The sequence below is a fragment of the Trichoderma citrinoviride genome (assembly GCF_003025115.1).
Source record: "Trichoderma citrinoviride strain TUCIM 6016 unplaced genomic scaffold BBK36scaffold_13, whole genome shotgun sequence".
NCBI classification, from domain to species: Eukaryota; Fungi; Ascomycota; class Sordariomycetes; order Hypocreales; family Hypocreaceae; genus Trichoderma; species Trichoderma citrinoviride.
The window spans coordinates 789,517-805,220 of record NW_020194721.1 but is presented as its reverse complement, the minus strand read 5'-3'; the positions used below and the strand labels follow the sequence as shown (position 1 = coordinate 805,220).

General features: G+C 54.5%; 4 protein-coding genes and 1 non-coding gene across 5 annotated transcripts; 3 read left to right on the top strand and 2 right to left on the bottom strand.

Annotated features, from left to right (window-relative positions):
• Positions 1-581: 581 nt before the first annotated feature.
• BBK36DRAFT_1136344 (hypothetical protein) lies at positions 582-2,072 on the bottom strand. Its single transcript, XM_024892948.1, has 3 exons — positions 1,902-2,072; positions 626-1,793; positions 582-601 (listed from the first exon to the last, which is right to left on the bottom strand). The coding sequence occupies exon 2, from the start codon at positions 1,661-1,663 to the stop codon at positions 665-667; it is 999 nt and encodes a 332-aa protein (XP_024746829.1). The 5' UTR covers positions 1,664-1,793; positions 1,902-2,072; the 3' UTR covers positions 582-601; positions 626-664.
• An 808-nt stretch (positions 2,073-2,880) lies between these two features.
• On the top strand, positions 2,881-6,568 carry BBK36DRAFT_1171724 (hypothetical protein; the record flags this gene model as incomplete). The annotated part of the gene is made up of 6 exons (XM_024895619.1): positions 2,881-3,005; positions 3,075-3,877; positions 3,928-4,614; positions 4,666-4,962; positions 5,010-5,441; positions 5,559-6,568. The coding sequence occupies 6 exons, from the start codon at positions 2,881-2,883 to the stop codon at positions 6,566-6,568; spliced, it is 3,354 nt and encodes a 1,117-aa protein (XP_024746828.1).
• Positions 6,569-6,660: 92 nt separating this feature from the next.
• BBK36DRAFT_t161 lies at positions 6,661-6,740 on the top strand. The gene has a single exon. It is a non-coding gene; the product is annotated as a tRNA-Arg (tRNA).
• Positions 6,741-7,341: 601 nt separating this feature from the next.
• On the bottom strand, positions 7,342-9,361 carry BBK36DRAFT_1143978 (Metallo-dependent phosphatase; the record flags this gene model as incomplete). The annotated part of the gene is made up of 4 exons (XM_024893638.1): positions 7,342-7,762; positions 7,822-8,348; positions 8,413-9,249; positions 9,347-9,361. The coding sequence occupies 4 exons, from the start codon at positions 9,359-9,361 to the stop codon at positions 7,342-7,344; spliced, it is 1,800 nt and encodes a 599-aa protein (XP_024746827.1).
• Positions 9,362-11,162: 1,801 nt separating this feature from the next.
• BBK36DRAFT_1162212 (hypothetical protein) lies at positions 11,163-12,074 on the top strand (the record flags this gene model as incomplete). The annotated part of the gene is made up of 2 exons (XM_024894425.1): positions 11,163-11,316; positions 11,434-12,074. The coding sequence occupies 2 exons, from the start codon at positions 11,163-11,165 to the stop codon at positions 12,072-12,074; spliced, it is 795 nt and encodes a 264-aa protein (XP_024746826.1).
• Positions 12,075-15,704: the final 3,630 nt, after the last annotated feature.

The window sequence follows — 15,704 nt, the reverse complement described above, 5'->3', positions numbered from 1 at the left end:
ACCAATTGATTGGTCCAGAGAAGCCCACGGCAAGGCAAGAGCACCAAATGCACTGCTTCTACCCCGCCCGCAGTACTTGGGACTCATCGCATGGTCATTTATTTAATCGACTCTGATATTGTAGCCCGCCACCATACCCGCAGATACGATGCTTCGGGGTAAACTGTACATATGCACCATGACGCCACCCATCAAAGCTAATGGCTATCGTACTTACCTATGTATATCGAAGACAACTGGCGAGACACAGAGGACCAGATGTATAGACCAGCTTTCACTGTGTACCATTTCCAGAGTCAGGATGCTGGATAGCCAAATTGGGTTGCTGGATGGCGAGTGTACAGACAAGCTGTCCCTGGGTGACCCCTGAAAGGTGATTGGTACAGGGGTGATAAAGGAAACCTGTACAATGTACGGCTTTCCTTTAACTAGCGCTAAAGGAAAGCTGTACAATGTACGGCTCTCTCTTATCACCCCTGTACCAATCACCTTTCAGGGGTCACCCAGGGACAGCTTGTCTGTACACTCCTGGATGGCCGCTCCCTAAATCTATTGTACATGTAGCCACTATGCCCGCTATGATGCTTAAAGATATATCCCATGGATATGCGTACGATAACCCCCAAACGCCGATGCCAAAGCCCAATCCCTGTAACCAAGCAGCTCATCCCACGACTTCAAAGTCATACCCCAGTTCCTCAACAATGGCCTCAAAGTCGGCCTCTTCCTCGCCAAGCTCCTTCGTCTCCTCGGCTGGCGTCTGCGCCGACAAGAACGGCTCCGCATTCCCCTCGACGGCCCTCTCCACCAGCTCCGGCCAGTAGTCGAATCCGTCACGCACTGCGAGGCCGGCCTTGTGGCCCAGAAACATGCGCCCCAGCTTGGCCCTCGTGCCCTGCACTTTCTCCAGCCGGACGAGTCTGTAGCCGAGAAAGACAATGGTCTCTTCTTCGTAGTAGGCCGAGTAGCCCTTTTCGCGGACGACCTGGAAGCGCCCGCCGGCACCGATGTTGACGTTGAAGGCAGGGTCGACGGGGACCTTGACACCCGCACCAACCCCCGACGAACGCCCCGTCGAGTCGCTAATCTCCATGTTGGTCAGGGTGACGATGTCGGTGATGAAGTAGCCCTGGTCGTGGTTGCTCCGCAGCAGCTCAAACAGCTCCTCGAAATACTCCTTGTCCTTGAGCAGCTCTTTGAACTTCTCCCCAGGCGAGTCCATGTGCCATATCCGCGCCACCGTCGCCATCTTCTCGCTGCTGTCCTCCTTGGCGCGGTCGACAAAGGCCTCGAGGATCTCGTTGAGCGAGGCGGACACGCCCGCGTCCTTGATGCGGCGGGTCCAGAACTTGACGTTGCGGACCTGCACGGGCTTGGGGTCGAGGCCGGGGACGATGTCGCGCGGGAGCCGGGCGTTGGGGCGGTAGGGGATGTGGCGCTCGGTGGGGAGGTCGGGGTACTTGACGACGCTGCCGATGAGCGTGTCGCGGTAGACGCCGGCGTCGAGGCGTGGCTGGATGAGCCAGAGGGGTTTTGTCTCGTGGGCGTGAGGCATTGTGGCGTTGGAGGAGGAGGGGCTGGTGATGGGGTTGAGGTCGAGGTCGAGGTGATGCTGGAGGTGGTGATTGTGAGGAGTTGGATGGATGATGGCGGCTGTTGACATGATGGGAATGGGAGGAGGAGAGAGTTTAGAAGAGAAGAGGGTATGAGATGAGATTGGTCGTACGTGTAGCTGATCTGGGGCTATTGCCAGCTACTGCAGTGTTGGCTTTGTTGGGATCAGCAGTAGGACACTTTCTGCAGCTTGTAGGATGATGGCTTATAACACTGAGATATCACGGTCCAAGGGTCTATTTCTACTGGGATTCTTTACAATGGCCGAAAAAGACGTTCAGACTGATTCGCCGCATCAGTCATATTTAGCAGAGAGCCTTGGATGTTTGGCATGTGACGTCGTTGTGCCTGGAATGGCTGAGAGGCCGCCGCTGGGCCAAAGTTTAGGCTGCGCCACACGTTCGGTGGTGGCATCACCCGTGGTTCGGTGTGTTGCTGCGCCACGGAGAGCACCAGATGCGGTGATGGCAGCGGCTATTCAAGGGCCGGTGAAGAATGAGTCAGTTCTGGAAGGATATTTGGGAAAGAAGAGTATTTGAATAGCAGGTGATCAGAGCGATTAATGGAAGAGAAGTGGATGGCGGACCGTGGCACAGGGTCGAGACCTCGCTCGGTATAAGCGCATTCAGTACTTCGAGTACTTACAGGACTACCTAAGGTACTTAGTAGACTCAGGAGAGGCTTCACCAGCAGCAGCCACTCACATTCAATCTTTCCAGACTGGTCTACGATGATTCCGGTAGCCTGCTCTGCCTTTATCGCCACTGCCGTGATCACGCTTTGGCTGTGTTTTGAGCGCTGGTGTGACGGTTAGTTCATCTACCCTTCCGAGAATTAGACTACGGGAAATGGGAACCCAACCGGCCGGTATGAAGTCTGCCTGGCGATTCCAGGCCACGAACTGTCTGTGTTATCGTGCAGTGCCTCTCATGTTGGCTTGGGTTGAATTCAGTCAGAATCAGAATTGTAAATTGTCTGACAGATGTCTGTATCTGCTAGCCTTTGCGCGCTCAGCCACTGACAGAACAAAGCCCAAACTCTAACCCGGGCAGGCGAGATCCTGAAATGGCCTGTACAAAGTACCTGCACCAGCCACGTCCTTCGCCTGCCAGGTCGCCATCCTCTCTCCTTCAACACTAAATCTCCCATCATTGTCTTCCCAGCCGATGAGCTTCCTATCTGCGCACTACAAACCGCCAGTCGTGAAATGTCCAGTGAGGACTCTAGCCATAATACGACAGTCTCGACATACCTGCACTTGACCTGATGGCGGACTCGCGCGAGTCGTTCAAGGGCCTGTTCCAGCGCGTACGCACAGCCGTCACACGCCAGAGAAGCTCAGACTTGGGCGGCTTGCGGACTGTGCATGACCCTGAAGATGCCGATATAGAGTAGGTTGACTTCGTTCCGCATCGGCTGCTATTTTGCTCATTACTGGACCTTGGCCTGACGTTGAACAGCATCGTGGCTGTCCATGGCCTGGGCGGACAAGGCTTCAAATCATGGATCTCGGTGGAGGGCGGCAAGTCCAAGTCGTGGCTGGAGGACCTTCTCGCGCAGGATATTCCCAACGCGAGGATCATGACGTACGGCTACATTTCAGACGGGGTCAACTACCGCTACCTAGTGCGCAACGTGCTCTATGGCAGGGCTTTGGACTTGGTCAAAGAGCTGGGCAATCAGCGCATTCGCGACGGCACGAGCAGACGGCCGCTCTTCTTCATCGCCCACAGCCTGGGAGGGTGGATCGTCAAACGAGCGCTCATCATCTCCAGTGAGGCCATCGATGCGGAGCTCAAGGACATTGAACTGGCGACCTGTGGAGCAGCGTTCTTGGGCACCTTGTCTCCAGGAAGGCCACTGTCACCAACGCCGCTCGCGCATGTCATCCGAAGAACGACGTCGGGCTTTGATGAGCATCCGACCTCTGCTCGCGGACATTCCATTCAGCCCCAGGCAGAGGATATCGAGTGGTTAGAGAACCAGATGGAGGCGTTCAAGGCCATTACGGCAAACCTCCCACAGCTGTCTTTCCACGAGACTAGGCAATCACAGGACGGATTCGTGGTCGAGCCGCGGCATTCCATGTCTGGCTCAGATGGCGTGCAGATCGGACTATCCGCCACTCACTCGGGTTTAGTGCAATTCGAGGGTCGAGATGCCAACTACAGGACGTTTGTTCTTAACTTCCGCAACATGATTCACAAAGCCACTGCTTCTGGATTGTTGGAGAAGAAGCGAGAGGCGTTTGATTCCCTTACAGGTGAGTGAAGTGTCACTGCTCAGCTGAATAGGACTGATACAGGTACCTAGATCAACACTTGGAATACCTAACCGAAGGTTTCAACATTCCATACAAGCTGCCCTGTGAGCCAAGCGTCATCATTCACAGAAAGGGCCTGCTAGAACAGCTTGAAGCCAGCTTCAGGCCCTCTCTTGATCGGCAAGCTTTGCATATCAGTATCACCACTCTATGGGGAGATGCCGGCGTCGGCAAGACTACTGTTGCGCGAGATTACGCCGAGCTGAAAAAGAACGAGCTTTCGTGCGTTTTCTGGATCTGGGCCGAGAGCAGGGAGACGGCCGTGACAAGCTATCTCGAGTTTGCCAACCGTTTGGTCGAGTACTACTCTAGGAACGCACCTCGGTTTCGGGTCGAAAACGAACTTGGACTCACAGGGGTCGAGGAGATGCTCAAAGTAAAGAGCATTCAGCAGCTGGATATGTTACAAGTCAAGGCTGTGGTGCGAGCCGTCCAGGACTGGCTAATGAGGCCTGAAAATGACAAGTGGCTTCTCATCCTCGACAACGTTGAGCCGTCTTTCGATATATCCGACTTTATTCCACTCACCCTCACTGGAAAGATTATCCTGACTTCCCGGGATAGCAGCAACTGTATATGGGGGACGAGGCTGCACGTTGGACCCATGGTAGACGAAGAAGCTGTACAGCTACTTCGCTCGATAATAGGAGACGAGTCATTACAAAGCAATCATGAAGGTAAGAATGAACATCTTGGTTTGAGAGGTTGGATAACCAACAATGCACCAGACGAAGCAGCGCATAAGCTAGTGCGGCAGCTCCAGTGCCATCCTCAGAGCATAGCGCTCGCCGCCTCTACCATCAGCAAGAAGGGGCTCGATGTCTCTGACTACCAGAGAGAGATTGCGTCCAATATGCCGCTTAGGATACTAGGCTCTATGCTTGATCAGTCTTCCGTCACAAGAACAGTGCTTCGCGTCAGCGCTATGCTTTCGTACACAGTCATTCCCGTCGCCTTGTTCGGTTCACCCAGAGGCCACAAAAAGACGCCCGCGCGATTTGCAGATACTTTGCAGGAGATAAGAGGCAAGTGTACAAGATTGTTTTTGAGCTCAAGTCTGACTTTTGTGTAGCCTTTCAAGATGCGAATCGACTTGATGATGTTCTGCAATACCTGTTTGATCAAAACTTTATACAAACGCCCTCCCCTGATTCGGCACCACCGTCCACAACTTCATCACCTAGCTCACCATCGGCATCGCAAGCTACGAACTCGTCGACATCGTCGTTCGAAGCCTTTGTACTCGACCCTGCCGCTCGTGACTACGTACGCGCATCGCTCAAAGATGGAGAACAAAGGGAAAACGCATGGCTAGCCTGCAATATTTGCGTCGACGGCATCCGGGAAAGGGAGACGACTTCATCGAGTCTACCAGAAATCCATGATTTTGGGAGGATCATGGCCCCTCACGCAAAGGCTTGCTATGACGATTGGTCGGGCATCCTTGAGCACGACGATGACGACGTCGCGTGGCATGTCTTGGGAAATGTGTGCATGACGCAGGGTGCGTTGGAGCAAGCCATCGGTTGCTTCAAGCTTTCGTTGCAGCAAAAGTCGAACATGGACGCTGGGGAAAGAATACAAACATCCCTATCGCTCGCGTCATTGCTCCGACAAACAGGGGAACCCGAAAAGAGCGCCGAAGTGTTGATGAACATTGACTTGGCGTCCATCGACCAAGCCCTCGGCCTGCAGGTTGCTCTGGCGAAGATATCCGCGGCGACTGCTCGAGGAGATTACGACTACGCGGAAAACCAGTACGAGATCATCGAGCATCAGCAAGAGGAAGAGTTTGGGCCAACAGATGCAGCGACTGTAAGTACGGTCCGAAAGCTTGCATCGACGCTGGAACAGCTGGGGAAGATGGAGGAGGCGCAGGCGCTCTATCGCCGAGTATACATCTCCTACCAAAGCATGTTTGGCCAGAGCCATCCGATCACCGTCGAAGCCCTCGATGAGCTTGCGCACGTATCCAAGGCTAGCAATGCCATGGACGAAGCCGAAGCGCTCTACACAAAGTCACTCGAGATTAAGACCAGAACTCTTGGTGCAGAGCATCCAAACACAGCTGTCGCTCTGCGTCAGCTGGCTGTCATGGACGACATGCGCTGTCGTTACGACGACGCCAAGACCAAGTACCGAAAAGCTTTGGACATCATGGCTGCCTCACTTGGCAAAGCTCATCCGCTTCATACGACTACGATGGAGGACCTGGCATTAAGCTGCCGCTTGCATGCCCACTTGTTGGGCGAAGAGGACGAGGCGGCATCCATGCACTCGTCTGAGTCGAGTTCAGTCCCGCGCGCTTTTCGTTCTCGGAACCGGCGCCGTTCAACAATCAATTCGATGAATACTATCACTCGAGACCGCTACGCGAAATGCAAAGAGGAGGCGGTTCTCCGTGACGCTTCCCGTCGCCGGGCATTTGGCGAAGCCGAACAGCTCTATCTCGACGTTATCGCGATCAAGAAGTCGGCGACCGAAGTGTACCGCGAGGGAGAGGTTGTCGAGACGGGGTCCAAGTTGAGAGAGATGTACGAGAACGAGCCCTTTTTCGAAAAGTGCCGCGATGAAAAGGTGTTGAACTTGACGGGGCTTTTGAGGGAGATGAAGAGGAGAGGGACTCTCTAACGCCATCCCTTTGCTCCGAGTTTTGACGCAAAGTCGCTTTGTCTCGCTGCTATAGTGCAGTTTTCCAGGGTTGGCATTCAACAAGCAAGATCGGCCGTGTGGCTCAATGGCAGAGCGTCTGACTACGATTAAGTATATCAGGAGGTTGCAGGTTCGACCCCTGTCTCGGTCAATTTTTTGGTGTTTTTTGCAGGCACTCACTCTCTTGTGTGGGCTAGGTGTTGCGGCTAGCTGAGCGTTTTCCTTACTTTTTACCTCTTTTTTTCCTGTATGCTGTTGCATGGTTTGCTCTGTATCGGATTCAGCGAGGAGTTTCTTTGGGGTTTATTAGGTGATGGCGTGGCAAGAATGGTGGGATTGCTTGGGATCTTTTTTTGTGTGGCGGTTGAATTTTTCAATGAAGGACGATGTTATGAGCGCAAATATGCATTGCTCTCAACCAAGTCTTACCATACATACATACCCTTTTTCAATGATACCTCTCTCGTGATGAAAACATATCGATGCTATTGTCGAACATGTATTCGGTTTATAACCAGCCCGTCTCATGCCTATTCACCTGAGCCAGCCATATATACAAATAACCCTCATTTTCATCCAATGACTCCTGCCAAAGCCAAAGCAATTGCTTCAAAGCTTTCAAAGCACTCATAGTATTGATACTCATCATATACCCAACGAGTGACTGATTAAAGCAACTCAATCAAGTCCACTCCCCAATAACGATACTCTCCCCCCATCACATCCAACATATTCACATCAACCCCGTAGCATTACTGCTGCTGCTGCTGCTGCTGCTGCTCCCCACCCTCAGCATCAGCGTACACCACCGGCGGCGGCGCGAAATACGCCTTGCCCGCGTCCACGAGGATCTGCTGGTCGAGCCTCGCCTGCGCATTGTCCCCAAACTCGACCCTCTTCCACGTCGTGATGCGCGCCTCCTCCGTGTCCACCTCGAAGAGGCGCAGCCGGCGGATGTAGCCGTCGTAGCCGGCGTACCCGCCGAAGCCGACGCCGCCCGAGTAGCACATCCACATGGCGGGCGTCTTTTGCGCGGCGTCCTCCTTGTCCTTGTCCTTGTCCTTTTCCGACTCGAGGGGCAGTTTCTGGTCCCAGCCGGGGAGGAAGGATTTCGTTTCGTCGCCGTGGGAGGAGAGGGAGCAGTAGTCGTTTACGTGGTCACTTAAAGAAGCACTTGGTTTTAGTGGATGTGTCGGGGGAGGGTGGGGGAAGTGATGATGGGTGTGACTTACTGGCCGGCGCTGACCATGACGACGCCCTCTTCGATGAGAGCGTCGTGGAAGCCCGTGTTGTAGACGGGCGCCGTGACGCCTTCGCGCCATTCGCCCACGCGGGGCTTGTCCCAATCTGCGTATTCGGTCAGGGGAATGTGGATGAAGGCAATGTCCATGTGACGGTGCGTATAGCCGTCATGGTTCTTCTTGAGGCTCGCGCTGGTCCTCTTGAACCAGTCAATCTGGCTGGGCTTCACCCAGTCGTAGCCCGGATAGTGCCGCTCGTCGGGCGAATAAGAGTGGGTGTCGAGTAGATAGATGGTTAAGGCGGAGTGCTCATTGTGGCCTCGCGCCAGGACCTCGATGTAGTAGTTGCCGACGCCGTCGACGTCGACGGGGCCGGCTTGGGAGAGAGAGTAGGGTAGCGTCTCCATGAGCGCCATCTGACCTTCGCGCGACATGGATTTTTCGTCGTCGTGGTTGCCAAAGATGGCTGCGTAGGGGATCTTGCGCTCGATCAAGAGAGAGGCGTATTTGTATATGGCCTGCGAAAGTCAGCTTTCTGTTTCATATCAAGCAAGAGTTACACGGTATACAAAAGTCACGTACCGATGGTGCGTCAGGGGCTGTATCACCGTTGACCTGATCACCGCTCAGGATGACGAGGTCGGGCTTCTCCTCATCAAGCATCTTGGTGAGGAAGTCGAGGGTCCTGGGGTCCGCCTCGCATTTGCCTCCCTTGTAGCTATCGGGCACAGCATCTCGACACTCGCCGACGCCGGTGCTGAGGTGCAAATCTCCCACCTGCATGATCTTGAACCGGCCGTTGTCAGGGATTCTCGGCTTCGGCTTCTTTGGCTGGTGAGGCGCTCCCCGCCGCACGGTCAGATGGGCGCTGAGGATGGCTCCCCCGGAGCCGAGGTGCAGAGGTCGGCCGACAATGCCCCAGCCGTTGCGCGCCTCCGTTGCGTCGTCGCCGAAGACGACGTCGACGTCCGTCACGGCAGCGTCCGAGTCGCTCGACTTTTTATTCCGGGAGCGCTTCAGCCATATGCCGCCCGGCCGGGGCTCCCAGTGCTCGCTGCCGTCGGCGACGTCGCCGGGGTTGAGCGTTCCGACAGAGACGCCGACGACGACCTTGTCATCTTCGGCGAGCTCCTCTTCGCGCTTGCGGCGGACGTGCAGGTACGCCTTGGACGTCCACGCCCTGCCCAGGTACAGCTCCTTCTCGATCCGCTGCCATTCGTTCGGATTCAGTTCGCAGGAGGAAAAGGGCTTGAGGGAGGAGCAGGTCGTGAGTGTGATGTCGGTGACTACGAGGCCTGGGTGGTGGGAGGGCATGTAGTTGTGGAGGGCGTTGGGGAGGACCCTGTAGTTTCGGTCGAGGAAGAAGATGACGATGGTGGTGACGAACACGACAGCACCCAGCTGGGTGAGCGTGCGGACCTGACGGAAGAAGCATCGTGTTAGTTGTCGTCGTCTCGTGTCCACGTTGATGCGACCAGCAACAGTAAGGTAGCAAGAAGAAAGCTGGCCAACGTACAATGCGTCGCGTCATCCTGAAGGGACGCCCGTAGGGACTGCAAGCTGAATATCAAACAAATGGATCGGATCTCCGTGATGCGCCGCGCAGCACAGTCTGCTTAGTATCGTGTGGTTCGCATCTTTGAGCAGTCAAGCACCGCGGAGGGTTTCGTATATCGAATGCCGCCACTCGATCGGATTTGTCGCAGCCGCGCGTAAGGGTTCGGAGGCGAGACAGTCGTCTGTGTGTCCAGAGAAGCGACTCATCCAGCTAACGGTAAGCCAGCATGCAAGTCTGTGTTGAAGCTCTGGGATCCTCGTGTGGCCAGGAGGCGGTTGGTGGTTCGTGGCATGTGGAAGCTCGTCAATCCGTCGGCCAAGGGGTTCAGCATCAAATGCCGGGAGCCGCAGACGAGGCACGTACAAGTAATTGGTCCGAGGCCACCCAGGCTCCACGTTGATCCGACTAGGTGCCTAGTAGGGCTCTAGAGCCTTGCTGCAGTGGGGTCGGCCGCCGAGCTGTAGCAAGCTCAGGGCCTGGAGCTGCTGGAGAGCCCCTGGAAGCTGGCGCACTAGTAATGCAAGATCTTGTCGGTATCGAGTATCGCTTCCTGTTCGATCGAAGCCGTGGATGTTACGGTGAAGGAATCCAATCCAACGTCATAAATACTGTGCTGGTTCGGAGACTTTTGTGGTCACGATGGAGAAGTTGATGGCGGAAACAATACCCAGGCAGAGCGTACAAGCAGAGTAACAGAACTTCTGTGCTCTCGAATGGCAACCTAGAGTCATCTCCTGTACGTAGTACCTTTGTAGCTCAACTCTGTCGCTCCCAGATTCAATGTCCAAGCTCAGATCCATGCTTTCAACCACATGTGTTCTGCCGGTTACGTACAAATGCAACTCTGTGGGTGTCACGAGAACCAAGGGATCGCATCATCTCCAATCATGATGGTCCAACGACCTTATGCTGCCCCTTCGACCGGCCATGTGGTCATTCTGGCGGCATATCGTCACAGCAGCTGCTTGGTGCTATTCCAGGCACTTGAGGCAGCACAAAAGAGTGGCGGCTCAGCTCAGCTCCAAAAGCTCCAAGAGGCTGGATCAGTGGCGAGCCGGTTCTTCTCCAGCAAGTATATAACTCAACTGAAAGAACAAACCGCGAGAATAGGGTGCAAGTTCCCTCGAGAAAAGTTCACGTAGATGGGAAGCGGAAGATGTAGGGTAAGCATCTCCATGATAACTGCCGAGTCCAATAGCCACAAAGCGTGGATGCAACAAGAAACCAGGAACAACTCGTCATCCAGCTTCTGCAAATCCTCGATGAAACTAAAACCAAGCCATCATGTGACACGGGAAAGCTCCACGACACCGACTGCAATTGGTTTCTGCTACTCAACAAAGAGCCATTACCGCTGTCAAAGAACCGACAGCTTCAGCCCAGCTTCAGCTTACTGTACCGGCTGGTCCGTGCGCGTTCTTCCCGGCGCAAATCCGCCATCCCCAGCCTCGCCTTTCGTAATAGCGGCTCGCATCGCGTCTCGCCTCGACGTTCCTTTTTCTCTTCCTCCTCATCTTCTTCGCTGGTCAATTCCCTCCCCCAACGCCGTTTTCCTCCCTCTCGCGCCTTCATTCTCGCACTCATTGATTCACCGCCAATCTCTGCGCCTGTCCGCCGCTAGTCGCCCCTAAGCAGCCGCGCGTCTACCCGCTCCCGCCGACTGACGTGGTTCTGCAGCGCTCCGACTCTTTTCTTTCTTGCGCTCCCTCAGTCCGATTGCCGTCACACATTCTTTCATCCCATCAATTTGCCGACCGATCGCACCATAGTCACAATGTCCGACTACACCGCGCTCAAGGTGCCGGAGCTGAAGAAGCTCCTTGCCGAGAAGAAGCTCCCCCAGACCGGCAACAAGGCCGACCTCATTGCGCGACTGCAAGAAGATGACAAGAAGAACTCCGCATCCGCACCGGAAACCGACAAGCCTGGTATGTAGAAAGCTGCGAGAACCTCCACATTCTACGTCAAGCGACGAGATCAAGCGAAACACGCAAAATTCCATCAAAAGGATCGCGAGCGACGCTAACAAAGCCGAAATCCAGCAGAGACTAAGGAGGATGAGATCAACTACAGCGACGACGAACCCACCGCGTCAAAACCAGAGCCGGAACAGCCAGCCCAGGCCGTAGAGAAGCCCGCTGAAGAGCCTTCCGCCGCCGCCGCCGCCGCTCCGGAAGCTGCCAAGGACGAGGCCCAACCCGCTGGAGAAGCCGACGACAAGCCTGCTGCCGAGGAAGAAGCGCCCAAGGCGCCCGCCCCGTCCTTCGCCATGGGCCTCTCGTCGACGACGGCCGACGAGGAGCTCAAGAAGCGCGCCGAGCGGGCCAAGCGCTTCGGCACGGAGCTCGACGACGAGACCAAGAAGCTGGCCGAGCGGGCGAAGCGCTTCGGCATCGACGACAAGGAGATTGCCGGCGGGCTGGACTCGGCGCTGCCCGAGAGGTCGCTCAAGCGTGGCCGCGGCCGCAACGAGGGCGACGGCAATCGACCCGGCAAGAGGCGCGGCGGCGGCGGCCAGCAGGACCGCAGGCAGCCTTCGGGCAACGAGAGGCGGAGCGAGCGCAACAGGGGCGGTCGGGATCAGGGAGGCAAGCCTTCGGGGAAGCCCAAGTTTGGCAGCGTCATAGAGGATCCTGTCGAGCGGGCAAAGGCCGAGAAGCGGGCTGCCAGATTTGCTGCGGCGTAAGGGAATAGTCCAGTCAGTTTGGCTGCGAAGAGGTGATGCAAAAGGGGAGACGATGTGTGTGTGTCGCATGGAGTATATCGGAAGTTGGAGACTTGACAATCTGATTTTCTCATTTTCTTTTCATTCAACGCAGAGAATACCTGGGGAAACAGGGGGAGGACAAAAACGAAGATTTCGTATTGCAAATGTTTCGGGAGGTATAAGGGGGCAGACCTTTGGACGGAATGAAATGGCATGTACATCATACGAAAGCGCGTTTTCTAATAGGAGGCTAATTGGCGTTGTGGGATCTGAATGATGCTGCTGCTTTTGCGTCTCTGTGATGAATGAAGGCCTGAAGCCCCGAGTCCTCTGGTAAGGACCATGCGTATATCACTCCTGCTCGATACAAGCCAACATTAAAACGATGAAGTTCAGAATCAAGACAAAGACAAAATACCAGCAGCATAATCGAAAATCGATCCAGAGGCGAAGAGACCCTAATCCCTTGCGCTTCTTGAAAGAAAGGGCAGCAGAAAGGTGTGTAACTTGGCCATCTTCTCTTGTCCCAACAACGAACAGCAATTATGCAGGACCTATACCCAGCCGAGCCCAATCTGACTTCCTCGTATAATACACAGCCCAAAGCCTCTACTCTACTGCTTCACTACCATACGTCTTAGCCATCTTCACTTCAACATCGGTCTCTCGCGTTTTGCGTCCCTTGTCACCTACCTACCCACCTACTAGTATCACTCTCTCGATAGGTAGTACCCAAGGTAGGCACGTTCACATGTCCCGCCCTTGGTAAAGAAGCCTGAGAGACATGCTGAACAACTACTACAACAAAGGACTGTTTCGCTGCCCCACGAGACGAATATGAAAAGCAAAAGTTTGCTCCGGTGGGAAGATTACCAAAGAAATCACTGTTGCGCCCATAACCAATAAACGGGCCTCCCTTTTTTTTCATCAGAAAAAAAAGAAAGCCCGCAGCAACTGGTGAGTAAAGTGACTGCTGTTCTCTTCATCATTGTCACATAGGTAGTCCATCCCCATACGTATCTACCTTACCAGAGAGTATCAGCAGCAGCAGAATCTATCACGAGAACCGCTCCCATCACATGCTCTGAAGCAAGAAACCCATGAATCCAGCAACAACAGGAAAAAGAATGCCCATCCCCATCCCCATTCCCATCGCATGCAATCAATCATCCAAGAATCACCACTGCCCATATCTAATCTTATCCTCCTCCCTTATCCGTACGTAGATACCATCATGCATGTAATTACTTACTAAACTCGCAATATCACACAAAGCCAGACTAAAAAAACCCGTGATCTCCGCTCCATGCCCACATCCCAGCCTCATCACATCAATCACATCTCCATCTGCCCCAAAGGACCCCCCCTCCTACCACCCCCCGCTGCTCTGTTAAACAAGCCCCTTGCCCCTCTCTGAAGAATGGCCTCCAAACTCAATTACACGGCAAGAAATACAAGAAAAAAGGACGAAAGGGATCCTCCGGGCGTCAAGTCCACACCCTCTTATCCTATCTGCTCTATGTAACTCGTATACATTATCCCCCTCTTCCTTTAGTAAAAGTGATGTGTCGACTTGTCACCAGCGGTATCTAGTATAGTATGGGCTCATTGTTTTCTAACCTCCTAGTACTACTACCCAGGTAGTAGTAGATAGTCAGTGTGATGTACAGAGCAGAGACTAGGCATCTGGCACTTCCGTGCGGGAAGTCAATCTAGCCGTTCAAGCTAACAATGATGTGCCTACTTTTGTGAACAGTCATTTTTTTCTAACAAGCTCCATCCATCGTTTCATTCAAGGGCAGTGGGCTTCCGTCTCGCTGAATAAGAGGATGATTTACGCGCCGGGCAATGCAGGTCAGAGCATCAAGCATGTCGCTAGCCCAGCCCTGGCAGCTGGGAGTGGGTATGAGGGGAGAGTCAATCGCAATGAGGACAGCATCTCGGTGGGCTTCTAAGCTTCAAGACGCTGGATGGGAACTCTCCGAACAAGAGAAATTGCCTTGGGAGAGGCATCAAAGTGTCGGGAGCAACGACGAGTAGGATGGGTCGGAGGGGGGCAGTAGGAAGGGTTGAAGGTGATGACAAGTTCTCTGTTCCTCAGCTGAGCAGCTGTGAGGTTGTATCGCCGAGATGCTGGTGATTCGTCTGCAGTAGTAAACACCACTTTCGACTAGAGAGTGAAGCGTCAAGAAACCAGTTTCTGACCCTTCTGGCTCCTTCGACCGCACGGGGCTATAGCCGGCTCATATCAGAATCGAGCCAATATCTGCAGTCAACGGGTGTCCGATGTGAGAGTAGACTGAGCTGATTGTCCGAGACATCCAACAGCAAGAAAGACTCATGCCATGAATATGCAGAAGGGGGGCAGAAGAATAGATAGTTTCCATGTACTAGTCAGATATCAGCCGCTGCGTTAATCGGGGAACAGAGGCCAATCACTCGACGGCCTGCCAGCCCTTCAACGCAGCCACCAGGTTGACCGGCTTGATGTGTCATACGAATGGACCAACAACAAGCCCAGCAAAGGATCCTTCTCCAAGTCGCCCTGGGACGTAGTCGGGGCCAACGCGCTAATCCCGCATTTTGAGAAAAAGCCAGCTTTCCAATGACTCCCTCTGCACCAACTCAAGCTCTCCAGCCATGGCGCAACCACCACATAAGGAGCCGTCTAGCGGCTCGCTCGGTCGTCCGTTCTGGAGGTTGAGATGAGCAGAGATTTTCACCTCGGCGAGCCAGATTCCGTGCTGGTCTCCACACGCCCAGGCCCCTCGGTAGACATGATTCAGCATTGGAGCAGCACAACACCCAAGGACTGGTTGAGCGGCGTTGGAGAGTGGTGCACTTCTCGTCACGTTACTTGGGGACCTTCAAATCCGGGAACCAATGGCACGCCCGAAACCCTTGCTGAGCTAAACGAGACGGGTACGAGATGGGTTCCTCCGCCTGGCGTCCTGCACACCTCGATATTGATAGTACTAGATGGGAAACTGGGGTGTGAAGGCTTGCAAAGGTAGGGGCGCCAACATGATTCGCCAGTCGCTGCCGTAAGGAGAGGTATCGTTCTTGTTCTCAACAGCAGCATGTTGCACCCGGTCCTGCGTGCGAGTAAGTTTTTGCCTGACTAAGTCAAACAGTCCAAGTATCAGCGTCTCCGGCAGTGTGCCGGCTCAGTAACCAAGGCCGCCGGTATGCCTTGTCAAGCCGGCCGAGGCTCGGAGAGAGCCTGTACGACTTCCTGACTTGGCAATTTGGCCTGTCCGTGCACAGAATCCATGCCTGGTCCATGAGCGAAGAATCACACGTCGTGAAACCCCAGTGACAAGAGCCAACTCAAATTGTTCGTCAGCAAAAGGCGCCGGTGCTGAATCTGGCAAGTTGCGGACAATTCGAAGCCACAGGCCAGCCCCACAAAGCCACGGCGGGAGCGGGACGTGCCACGTCAACAAGCCTCACGCCTGTCCCGACTGTGGCCAAGTGTGGCGAAGCAGCTTGCTTGCTGCAGCTCGATATTCTTAGCTGGCAGGTTGCCTCCGTCCAGCGTCATGATGTTGCCTTTCGTCCTGAAAGAGAGGCAAGTTATGCAGAAGCCTTACAGGAACTCGCATGAAA

What these genes read in the sequence shown, in the direction of transcription:
- BBK36DRAFT_1136344 (XM_024892948.1), bottom strand. Translation starts at nt 1,663, where the DNA reads ATGTCAACAGCCGCCATCATCCATCCAACTCCTCACAATCACCACCTC.